Source organism: Tupaia chinensis, unplaced genomic scaffold (genome assembly GCF_000334495.1).
Source record: "Tupaia chinensis unplaced genomic scaffold, TupChi_1.0 Scaffold000018_1, whole genome shotgun sequence".
Classification (NCBI taxonomy): domain Eukaryota; kingdom Metazoa; phylum Chordata; class Mammalia; order Scandentia; family Tupaiidae; genus Tupaia; species Tupaia belangeri.
In genome coordinates, this window is record NW_006159448.1 from 3644091 (window position 1) to 3657710 (window position 13620).

Consider the following 13620-nt stretch of genomic DNA (forward strand, 5'->3'; position numbering starts at 1 on the left):
TTTTAAGAACCTGGGTGCAGTGAATTAATTGACAAATGAAATCATAGAAAACCGAGTTGAAGGCAATATTTTTTTAACCTTGGTTCTAAGCTATCTCTGGACTCAATAATTTAGCCGGACAACTAAAGGAAAGACTAAATCCTGACAGAAAAATTGCATTTTTTTCCCTCAGTTGATGACAATTGATGTTTTTCTCTGGTATTACTGTAAAAAAACAGAGCTACTATTCATTAGTATTCAGTTCTCTACAATTCCAGTAGAGGAAAGGCCTGGCTTATTTCAGACAATGAGATGTAGGTAGAAGTAATGCATAAGATGACCAGTTCTAAATTCTCTAACTTTCTCTCTCCCTGCTGTCATGATTCAGGTATCCCATGTAGAAGTGGAGTGTCATAAATGCAGAGCTTCCTGGAATACTCAGCTATCACAGGACGATTTGCCTTGGAAATTTTTCCAGGCATGCAGTGCACTTTACATGAAAAAGACATAAACTTTTTCTGTTAGCTATTGTAATATAGGAGTTGTTTATTACGCAAAACAATCTTTATTAATCTGATATAATAACTATATAAGCTTTTTTTTAAGGTTTTGACCATAGGTTGTGTTCACTCATGAGAGAGACAGAGACAGTGAGAGAGAAAGTAAGAAATCACCCCTGGGGTTTGCTGCAGAATTGTCAGTCGCCATAATTCCTTCTCCTCCATCTTCCTCCTGGGATTTCGGGAATGCACACACACACACACACACACACACACACAAACACACCTGTTATAATTTTCAAGTTGCCGTGTCTGGGACTCGAACCACTGTATGTGAGAGAGTCCAATGCCATAACCACCACACTATCTGCATGGTACCAAATCTGGCCCCAGAAAAATAATTTTCAAATAATAGGAATAGTGGAACCAAAAGTATTAATTAATAAGATTTTATTTTTTAAAATAAAAATGACAAGAAAGATCAAAATATCATTAATTTATTTTTAATATACTCAATGTAGTTTATGCAGAAAGACTATGTAAAAAAAATCAAAATGTGGAAACAAAGGATGTCACCACAGTGGTTTTTGAGGAAAATAAATACATATACATTTTTCATTTTTTTCTTTATTTGTGATAGAGTGCATGCATGTGCTTGCGAGAGTGACAGAGAAGACCACTCTTCTTAGGGACTGGTCATGCTGAGATCCCCTTCCTCCAGACTTTTGGATCCTGGGCACTTCACACATAATGTATTCTGTTATCCTGGCCCAGAAGTCATGTGGGATCTAGCTTCTCCTGAGCAGCACATTATTGCTGTTTCATGGAACGAATCAGAGAAATACTGTTGAGCAGCATTTTTTTAGTGGCTACATTAATTTGTAAAAATTCAGCAACTAGGTGTGCTGACAGAGCCTGGCATAAAGTAGGGACTAAACAATATTTGTTAAATAAAGCCAAAGAATGTTCCAGAGGTTTGTTCAGAATAAAAGAGGTGATGCAGGACAGTGGCACAAGCTAAAGCTCAACACAAGGCTGATCCACATGGGAAGGTTCTGGTTTCTCAAAGCCCTCCTTGAGTGTGCCAGGTACATGTGGGTCCATGTTCCTAAGGAGGCTGAGTCTGCGGGTGGGTTGTGCTTCAGGACCCTGTTGGAGGTGTGCTCTCTCTGTCTCTCTCTCTTTCTGTGTGTGTGTGCGTGTCTCACTCAAGAAGGAAATAAATAAATTAGAAAATAATACAAGGGCTAACAAATAAAAGGAAATTACATGTGTTAAGACGAACATTAATGTAGAAAATAGTAATCAGAAATTCACCAAGATATTGGTGCAGTGGCACCTATAGTGGTTCTCAAATGAAACATTATGTACTTTGGGACAGGTATTCATATTAAAAACAAAAACAAAACTGTTCTGTAAGCTTATGTTCAGTGAACACTGTGACTAAATCTAGAAACTTATGATAATCCTCAGCCTTGTTCAGAGGACATAGCTAAATTCTTGATTATTATAATTGCACATTTTCAAAGTTTCAGATCTCTGAAGAGATTTTTTTTTCATCCTATGACTTATAGTCAGGAAGTTACCAAAATGTGTTAGTTTTAAAAGGACTCTTCTATAGATAGCTCAACTTGCTTTAACAACCCATTACATAAATTCATTTCCCATATTTCATGACATTTCTTACAAAATTCACATTTCTCTTGTTGTGGATTAATTGTATTTTCCATTACTGTCCATATTGGAGAAAGAAAATAGCTCTATATGCCCTTTGCATACTTACTTGGAGATCATTACACATTAAATTTCCATTAATACTTTGTTTCTTCAGGCCAAATAACACCACTTCTTTTTCTCAGAGGTCTGATTTTCCAAGCTTAATCATCCTTGTGGTAGTCCTCTGAACTGTCCAAGTGTTCCACATCCTTCTTTAGATGAAGTTCCAAGACAGCTCATTGGGGCCTAATGGAAGTTTGGAGGGCTCAATGATATTTTCTTCTAAGCTAATTAAGTGTTGAATAAGCACTCCAGTAGAAAAATTAATACTTTTAAAATTTCAAATGAGTTATTATGGAGCTATGTGGACCTCTTGGCAATACCCAAATGTTGGTCCCCAAATTATCTACTGAGAAATGACTCAATAACACAGATAAACTGGAAATTTGTCTAAAGAAGGATGAATATGACACTTTGGAATGACAAACTCATACTGGTTTCATTATTAATCAAAAGCCCTAATGAAGGAATCCAAAAGGAGGTCTAAAAAATAATTATTGTTCTTTCTCTAAGGCTAACACCCAACTGATTAAAGGACACCTCCTCCATGAAGACTTTATTGATCCTACAGCCTCGCCTCAGATTCTTCTAGCTCAGTTTCTCTCTATGCTATGGAATTGATCACATTGCTTTAGATTTTAGTTTATGAGTACATTTATCATTCGTTATTTCCAATGTCCTTCACATTTCCATAAGTGCTAAATGATTAAACACAGATATTTAAAATGTCTTAACTTTTCCCAACATAAACTTTCACATGTCTTTACACATTTCCTCTTTCCAGATTCTTTAAAACATCACTCAAACAGCACTTCTCTATGATCTTCCTCGGTACCTCAACTTGCATCCTAAAGACAGAATTTGTTTCCCCTTTATTTGTGTTCCTGTAACGATCTGCATACATCTATATTACATTGATAATTGTGTTTCAATCTAGTTACTTATGTATCTCTCTTTTCAACACTATGAAGTCTTCTGGGACATTTCCACATATTTTACTTTCTTTAATATATGTTACCTGGGAAATATCTATTGCTATTATTGAATTTTTAAATATTTATACTACTAAACTGTCAGGCTCTTGAGTGCAGAATATCAAACATGATTTTCTAAAGCATTCTATAAAGAACTATTGAATGGATGGATAAATGATAAAATAATGACATAAGAAACATTCATACATGATACTAAATAAGCCAACACATCTACAGGTATCTTCAGGCTTACCGGTCCATGACATGTGAGGAGGCCATCTTCCATCTTCTCACACTGGGGATCACATTCCACACAGATGGAGCCATTCTCAAACTCCCGGAATTCACTGTGAAAACATCAGCTGCATAAGGAGGTGTAAGCAAACAAGCTGTCAACTTAACAAATGAAGTAACATCTGCTGAAAGTCCTATTGGCAGAGTAAATTCTAGAGTTTGTTTCTCTATGTGCCAGGAGCATCAGAAACATTTCCCTGTACATTAAGGAGTAAGTTTTCCATTAGGAGAAAAGATAAACTGCAGCCAGATGTCTCTCCTTGCCCTCCACTGCATTCAACAACAGACATTCTGTCAACCTCTCTCCTGCGAGAGAGATTCTAGTAGTCCCAGAAAAAAAGTGTAACTTCTCTGATGACACAGCAGAACCATTTTTACCTTTGTGTGTAAAGGCTGTGTCTGTTTGCTTTATATAAAATTTTACTCTTTGCTGAAGCTTTAATTTCTAAACTCTGAAAGAACTATTATATTTTTTCCTTGTTGCTAAGTTACATGAATGTTCTCCATCCTTGTCCTTCAAATCCCAAGACTCTTCAATTTATTTTTGGTGAAACTTCAAAAAACACTTTGATTTCTTTTCTCCTTTTAAAATGTCTGCCTTGGAGAATTAGAGAAAATATCTTTTTATGGTAGATTTTATTTTCTTAGATTATTGATCTCATATCACAACATCTTTTTTCAGTCTAAATTCTTTTTGAAGTAATTCTATATGGTACATTTTTTTAAAAAAATCAGTTTAATGGCAGCATCCTAAAACTTTCTAATTGAAATCTCCTTGGATGATGGTCATCCCATCCTACATCATTACATATTTGTGGCTATTTGTATATAACATATTACCAATGTAAAATTTTCCAATTAATGTCTACTTCCAAAATTTTAATTTAAGTAATCTGATATTAGTCATCTATAATATGCTTAAATACAGTATTCTTACTAATATACAAGAGGATTAAGTACAGGGTAAGGACAATTGAGAATGTCACTTATGAGTCATTGAAATCTTTTACTAATTATAGCTACTTTTTAATTTTGTGCCTTTGTATCCTTAACTACCATTCCAATCCAACAGCAATACAAATAAGACAATTATGGATTAATTAGGTGATAAATTCAAACCTGCTTTCCCCAGAGAGAAATGTTCACTTTTTCCTTTTTGGGTACTAGAAAGCTTTAATAAAAAACAGAAGTCCAAAAGACAAGATCTGTTTTCTGTTGGTTTTATTAAAACTTCATCTACTCCAAGGCAAAATAATTAATTTGGTCTTTCCAAAAAATAGCAGGAATAGAAGGTTTAATTTGTTATGGAGTACATACTTTTAGCTACAGTATTGATGTTGCATTTTTAAAGTAAGATATTGGTTTGTTATATTTCAAACTTTTTATGAATTTTGACTTTAAAATTTCAGTAATATGAAAACGAGGGTTTTTTTCACACTTCATTGATGCGAGTAATATAAAGCACTAAACAGAGGAGATCTTTATAATATAAATGTTAAAATGACCTGAGATAGGGAAACATATTAAATTGTAAAGAGAATCAAAAGTATTGTCTGTAGAGTCAAGTTATATGACAACCATAGTAAACCCTAGATCCTCAGCTAGCTATCTGTATTCAATAAAAATTTCTTCTGTTATTAAAGAGTTATAGAACTAAAGTAAGGTCATAATTCTTACTCTACTAAAACCTAGGTCATGTATTTTTTTTTAACCTCTTCAAAACTCACTCCCCCTCACCCCCACAGAACTGAGGATTAAAATTCATAACATGAAAAATCACACAAATATAACCGATCCTCTTTTCTTGTGTAGGCTTCCACTTGTATCGTTCTGGTCCTCTACCTGTCTGCTCTCTGAAAAGGTCCTCCTTGCAGTCCCGACTACTACTTTGGCCCTACTGTCCTTGTCCCCATCATCGTTCTTTCTCTTCCTTCTCCCTTAGTGATTCTACCATGACTTTGCCAGAGTCCCCCTTTCATTTGAAGCTGACCTAACAATTACAGTCGATTGAGGATGAACTTTGCTTGCCAAGCTTAGTTTTACTTGATTATGCTGTGATACATTTATCTCAGTTTTATCGTATGGGTGTTACCTTAGACAATTCTGTGATCATGAATGAACGTTTTAACTGCTCTTCCCCCAATTTAAATCCCAGCACCAAGAGAAAGATTTCACTGCCTTAACTGTTTTAACTTTTCTAAGCTTCAGTTTCCTAAATATCCTCAGTAAAAGGGAAAATAGTATTTCATTGGAAGGTTGAGATTATTAAACATAAAAATTCCCACGAAGAGCTTAGATGGGCATTCTCTTTGATGTTTTCATGTTGGTCTTAAAATTTCAGAAGAGTTTAAACATGTTTCATTCAAGAAAAGTTTAAGATTTCACTTTTCTTTCACTTTCATTTGATTATTTTGGACATTGTAGGTAAAAGATGCTGAACTACAGTGACTTGTAGTTCCTAGATTTGAATACTAGTCAGCCAGGAATAAACTGACTTGCTTTTTTCCATTCAAAAGAAAAGTTCTCTCATTAGGATTTCTTATTTCATAAAAGCCAAATTTTTATATATGCAAAGAAAAGTTCTCTCATTAGGATTTCTTATTTTTTAAAAGCCAAATTTTTATATATGTGTGTAAAATATATGTACATTTTATATTATTGTATATTTGTATGAACATATTGTGGGTGTACACACATACAGATACATATGCTATATTTGGGTGTCATATTTGTATTTGGTTATTTTCAGCAGTTTTAAAATGACTGTTGTATTTAACCATTTAATTATCTTAGATTAACAGATAAAAATAATGATAACAATTCTCATAGAAAGTCTAAGAAGACCTTATAAAGAATGTTCTCATCAGATATTATAACTAATATAAGGGGGACACCATTATTATTCCTAATAGTCATATATGAAGACTTTTTGTCCAAGTTGGACATTCCAACTAGGAGGTGAAGAAGCCAGATAGGATTTGGAGAATCCATCATTAAGCTGGCAAGAAGTGTATCATACTTTTATAGTATATTTACAGTTATTATTTTTCAGAGTAACTATTCACAAATTATTTCCTTGGGCCCCATTACTAATGCAAAATGCATTAAAAACTTTAACAGATTTGATATGATGATGTATACAAAAAATATTAAATATTAGAAACAGTCTGGTAATAAGTGTTTATCTAGGAAACGTATTTTTCCTTTGTTTGGCTTACATTTTTTTTATAGAAAGGAGACACATAATGGTGTACATATTCACATATTTATCAATTTCACTATTTTTAAAGGTTTTGGTCATAGGGCTCATGCACTTGCCAGAGAGAAGCAGTGAGAGGGAAAGTGAGAAATCAACCCCCGACAAGGATGACTACTCTGCAATCTCTTTTATGACAAATTTAAAACTGACCTATTAAAGAAAACAATGAAATCTGAAAAGGAAGCAGAATGAAAATGAGATGGCATGAGTTCCAGTGTTGACTTAATTATTCCACAGTGTTGTGATTTTTGGCAATACCTAATTACATACATTCTCATTGTTTATAAGATGCTGATGTTTGATAAAATGATTTCTGGAATCTACCCCTTCCTTAGATCTGGACATATATGATATTTAATAAGGTTTTAATGTAACATTTTTAAAATTAACTTAAAGTCTTTTTTATATATATTTAATTTTTTTTTTAAGTTTTTGCCATAGGGTATGTGCACCTGCCAGAGACAGAGCTCACAAAAGTGAGAAATAATCTCTGGGAAGATGACCACACTGCAGTCTCCTGTTCTTCATTTTCCTCTCTGGTTCTTGGTTTGTACACATGAGCCAACCTGCCAAATTCAGGGCTTGAACTGAGGTTGGCTGTGTTGAAGGTCCAGTGTCTTAACCATCACACCACCTACTGGTCCCTACTATGTTTTATTTTAATGACATCAATTGTTACATACACAAATCAAGATATTTTAATCTAAGGTATTTTATGTACCCAAAATATTCTTTCATAATCATTTGAAACAGGCGTGAATACAATTCAGTGAAATAAGCAGAACACAACTTGCTATTCATGATCAAATCTGTGAGTCAATTGTAATATATTCAATTACTAGCTAAAGTTTTCTTGAACATTGATTTAATCGTTATTGAAATTATTTTCATGCTAAACTTCTAACTTCAATTTTATTCCCCTAAGTTTCATGGAAAGGATTGGTTTTACAGAGCTTTAAAAGAAGAGACGTGTTGATATTCTGACCCATACTTTTTAAATCCTACTAGTATAAAATGTAAAACTATGATGACATCATGAAAACAGTTTTAAAATGGGACAATTCATGAGGTAAGAAAAGAAAAAAAAATGAAAAACTTTAAAACTACACTTTATAAAACTCTTGAAAATATTTTCTGTGAGCAATGTAAGAAAACCCAACTTGGAGACAACATTAATAAAATGCATTATCACCCTAATGACGGATGACTATACTGCATAAAGTGGCATATTAGGATAACGCTTTATGATTCTATGAGTATATGAAATGCCATGCAATGAGGTATGTACTAGGTTTTATTACTGCCAATGCGTACCAAAGGGAATTTAAAAGAGTTGATTTAAAATATTGCTTAGGTTATCTAAAAAGTGGCAGAATACTTTAAAGAAACCTCTTCAACTAGAAACTACAAAGGTTGTTTTTCATTAGGAATAAGCAATTGTCAAAGACATACAAATGTGGGCCAGTCCTAAAACACAAACAGATGTATAATGTGAGTAGGAAAGAAATCAAATATTGTGCATTTAACTCCAGATGAAAATTAACAATAAATATAAGAGAAAAACAAAACAGACTGTAGGGTGGTATGAAAGATTACTTACAACAATGTCCCTCATCATAAAAACTGGAATATATTTTTAAATTTTTGTTTAAAACTCTATCTCTAGAATTGATGAAAAACTTTTATAGTATACATTTTATATACATTTTTTATACTTTTCTTTTAATTGATAAAGAGAGCATACACTCAGTAGAGAAAGACAGGACAGAAAAAAAAAAAAAAGAGGAAGAAAGCACTCCACAATTGTTATGCCACAATCCCTTCTCTGTTTCTCCATTCTGTCAGGATTCGGGACTCACATGCATACATGCCCAGTATGTCTTTCAAGTCACTGGGCTGGGACTTGAACCATAGTCAACCATCTGGGATCCAGCTCCCTCAACAAGTAGACCACAGGGCTGACCCTTGGTATACATTTTTTTTTAAGTGTATACATCTATTGAGACTTGTTTCAAATATTATTTTCTCTTAAAACAATCATTTTCTATGTTTTCTCCTTCATACAACAAAATTCCTTCAGAAAATCTTGACTTGTACATACTTTCTAAGATTTTACCTCTTTTTCATGGTTTTTAAATCTGAGCTAATCAGTACTTCTTAGCTCATAAGGTAAAGGTGATTATAAGACCACTCATCCTTGGGGTCAGTAGTTGGCATAATGACTATGTCGCTGGACTCCCACATAGTCGACTGCGGTTCGAGTCCCGGACCCAGGTACTTAAACTCACCCCCAGGAGCGTGTGCATGCATGCCAGACGCAAAAAAAAAAAAAAAAAAAAAAGAGAGAGAGAGAGAGAGACGACTCACCCATCATAGAGGTTACATGACTCTATACAGATCTTTCCCCGACTGAAGCGGCGGCATGACAGGCACTGGTCAGGTCCAGGTCCCCAACAGCCATCATTTGAACACAGATGATTACATACCATTCCTTCAGCAGCTGCAAAACACACCAAAATCAAGTGGAAATAAAACAGAAGATGGGGCCAAAATTTACATTCTTTCCAAGTATGTCTAAAGGAGTTTAAAAACAGCTTTAGTCATATATGAAGACTTTTTGTCCAAGTTGGACATTCCAACTAGGAGGTGAAGAAGCCAGATAGGATTTGGAGAATCCATCATTAAGCTGGCAAGAAGTGCATCATACTTTTATAGTATATTTACAGTTATTATTTTTCAGAGTAACTATTCACAAATTATTTCCTTGGGCCCCATTACTAATGCAAAATGCATTAAAAACTTTAACAGATTTGATATGATGATGTATACAAAAAATATTAAATATTAGAAACAGTCTGGTAATAAGTGTTTATCTAGGAAACGTATTTTTCCTTTGTTTGGCTTACATTTTTTTTATAGAAAGGAGACACATAATGGTGTACATATTCACATATTTATCAATTTCACTATTTTTAAAGGTTTTGGTCATAGGGCTCATGCACTTGCCAGAGAGAAGCAGTGAGAGGGAAAGTGAGAAATCAACCTCCGACAAGGGTGACTACTCTGCAATCTCTTTTATGACAAATTTAAAACTGACCTATTAAAGAAAACAATGAAATCTGAAAAGGAAGCAGAATGAAAATGAGATGGCATGAGTTCCAGTGTTGACTTAATTATTCCACAGTGTTGTGATTTTTGGCAATACCTAATTACATACATTCTCATTGTTTATAAGATGCTGATGTTTGATAAAATGATTTCTGGAATCTACCCCTTCCTTAGATCTGGACATATATGATATTTAATAAGGTTTTAATGTAACATTTTTAAAATTAACTTAAAGTCTTTTTTATATATATTTAATTTTTTTTTTAAGTTTTTGCCATAGGGTATGTGCACCTGCCAGAGACAGAGCTCACAAAAGTGAGAAATAATCTCTGGGAAGATGACCACACTGCAGTCTCCTGTTCTTCATTTTCCTCTCTGGTTCTTGGTTTGTACACATGAGCCAACCTGCCAAATTCAGGGCTTGAACTGAGGTTGGCTGTGTTGAAGGTCCAGTGTCTTAACCATCACACCACCTACTGGTCCCTACTATGTTTTATTTTAATGACATCAATTGTTACATACACAAATCAAGATATTTTAATCTAAGGTATTTTATGTACCCAAAATATTCTTTCATAATCATTTGAAACAGGCGTGAATACAATTCAGTGAAATAAGCAGAACACAACTTGCTATTCATGATCAAATCTGTGAGTCAATTGTAATATATTCAATTACTAGCTAAAGTTTTCTTGAACATTGATTTAATCGTTATTGAAATTATTTTCATGCTAAACTTCTAACTTCAATTTTATTCCCCTAAGTTTCATGGAAAGGATTGGTTTTACAGAGCTTTAAAAGAAGAGACGTGTTGATATTCTGACCCATACTTTTTATATCCTACTAGTATAAAATGTAAAACTATGATGACATCATGAAAACAGTTTTAAAATGGGACAATTCATGAGGTAAGAAAAGAAAAAAAAATGAAAAACTTTAAAACTACACTTTATAAAACTCTTGAAAATATTTTCTGTGAGCAATGTAAGAAAACCCAACTTGGAGACAACATTAATAAAATGCATTATCACCCTAATGACGGATGACTATACTGCATAAAGTGGCATATTAGGATAACGCTTTATGATTCTATGAGTATATGAAATGCCATGCAATGAGGTATGTACTAGGTTTTATTACTGCCAATGCGTACCAAAGGGAATTTAAAAGAGTTGATTTAAAATATTGCTTAGGTTATCTAAAAAGTGGCAGAATACTTTAAAGAAACCTCTTCAACTAGAAACTACAAAGGTTGTTTTTCATTAGGAATAAGCAATTGTCAAAGACATACAAATGTGGGCCAGTCCTAAAACACAAACAGATGTATAATGTGAGTAGGAAAGAAATCAAATATTGTGCATTTAACTCCAGATGAAAATTAACAATAAATATAAGAGAAAAACAAAACAGACTGTAGGGTGGTATGAAAGATTACTTACAACAATGTCCCTCATCATAAAAACTGGAATATATTTTTAAATTTTTGTTTAAAACTCTATCTCTAGAATTGATGAAAAACTTTTATAGTATACATTTTATATACATTTTTTATACTTTTCTTTTAATTGATAAAGAGAGCATATACTCAGTAGAGAAAGACAGGACAGAAAAAAAAAAAAAAGAGGAAGAAAGCACTCCACAATTGTTATGCCACAATCCCTTCTCTGTTTCTCCATTCTGTCAGGATTCGGGACTCACATGCATACATGCCCAGTATGTCTTTCAAGTCACTGGGCTGGGACTTGAACCATAGTCAACCATCTGGGATCCAGCTCCCTCAACAAGTAGACCACAGGGCTGACCCTTGGTATACATTTTTTTTTAAGTGTATACATCTATTGAGACTTGTTTCAAATATTATTTTCTCTTAAAACAATCATTTTCTATGTTTTCTCCTTCATACAACAAAATTCCTTCAGAAAATCTTGACTTGTACATACTTTCTAAGATTTTACCTCTTTTTCATGGTTTTTAAATCTGAGCTAATCAGTACTTCTTAGCTCATAAGGTAAAGGTGATTATAAGACCACTCATCCTTGGGGTCAGTAGTTGGCATAATGACTATGTCGCTGGACTCCCACATAGTCGACTGCGGTTCGAGTCCCGGACCCAGGTACTTAAACTCACCCCCAGGAGCGTGTGCATCACCCCCAGAGAATGAAGGAGAGGGGATTGTGGTGTGGCCATACCCCCGGGGGGTGGCTTTCTGGCTCTCTGTCTCTCTCTGTCTTTCTGGTGAGTGCATGTGCCCTACAGGAAAAACCTCTCAAAAAAAAAAAAAAAAAAAGAGAGAGAGAGAGAGAGACGACTCACCCATCATAGAGGTTACATGACTCTATACAGATCTTTCCCCGACTGAAGCGGCGGCATGACAGGCACTGGTCAGGTCCAGGTCCCCAACAGCCATCATTTGAACACAGATGATTACATACCATTCCTTCAGCAGCTGCAAAACACACCAAAATCAAGTGGAAATAAAACAGAAGATGGGGCCAAAATTTACATTCTTTCCAAGTATGTCTAAAGGAGTTTAAAAACAGCTTTGGTTGCCAATAGTCATCATGCCCACCCTACCCACAATGTCGTCCGTATTTCAGAGTCTAAGTCCTGTGTTTGTACAGCACTATTGCTTTTCCATAAAAGTGAACAAAAACCAATACTCACAAATCATGAGTAGAATTTGTGACAGAAGTTGACCTGTAATGTGAAGGAGCAAACTATACCTCTCCCAGGCTAACACTTTGCTCCTCCAATGTACTAAATATTAATATATTGACTTCAGTTAAATATGAGATCATTATAAAATAAAATGATTGATATGTGTTATAAAACAAAAAAAAATACTCGAAGAGGATGAGAAAGAAGACTATATGACAGGTTAAAAAGAGAAGAAAGAAAGAAAATTAGAAGTCTTCACAGGCCTCTGCTGTAGGCTCACCAAGCTCACTCTGATATTGGTATCTGTAAGTCAAATTGGCATACGTGTGGAAAATCTTTGGAAAGGATAGTCAACAAATTGCAGTGGTTATTTATTTGTAAATGTAGAGATTAAAGTAGGAATAGTAGTTTTCAGTTCTGTCTCTATTTTCTTATTGTTGTCGGTGGAAAACATAGCAAAGAATTTAGGGGCATTTAAAATTGCTTAAAATCACTTAAGGTTTACTATCTCTGTTCCCTTTTATACTGAATGTATATTATTATTTAAAGTGCATAACATTATTTAGTGAAAGGATACAACACATTGCATAAAAAGGGCCTAAAAAGACTTTAAATATTATTCTGGGCACCTAAAAGTGATTTGAGGCATCTGAAACACCATTTTATGTGGTTTTGATGAAATGTGAAGAAGCTCAAGAAGAAAAGCTATTCTTTATCTATTAGTTATCAATTTTTCTTATTTGAGGATATAAGATTTTATGGCAAGAGCATTTATGACGTGATGGGGATGGCATTGAATATGTTAGTGAGATATAAACAAGAGATCGTAGCTGAGAAATCTGTTTAGAGAACTAACTGCTCTGAAGGATTTCTCTCAATTCACATTGTCCTATACCCTGGGGCTATCAAAAGGCCCAGGTTAAACCATGTAAAACTTTTTTCAAGGCAAACTTAGACCTAGCCACAACCTTTCCACTTTACTGCTACTTCAATAATCTAAGAGAATATGTACGTATGTATGTGTGTATTTAGTTTTATTGATGTATGCATAACATATAATATACATGACATA

General features: G+C 34.0%; 1 protein-coding gene across 1 annotated transcript in view; it reads right to left on the reverse strand.

Moving 5' to 3' along the window:
* Nucleotides 1-13620, reverse strand: part of ERBB4 (erb-b2 receptor tyrosine kinase 4) — a 1304701-nt gene that overhangs the window by 308492 nt on the left and 982589 nt on the right. The window contains exons 13-14 of the mRNA XM_006140094.3: nucleotides 12204-12336; nucleotides 3483-3576 (exon numbers count right to left, since the gene is read on the reverse strand). Of these exons, the coding sequence (XP_006140156.1) occupies nucleotides 3483-3576; nucleotides 12204-12336 (227 nt within the window). The remainder of the gene's footprint in view (nucleotides 1-3482; nucleotides 3577-12203; nucleotides 12337-13620) is intronic.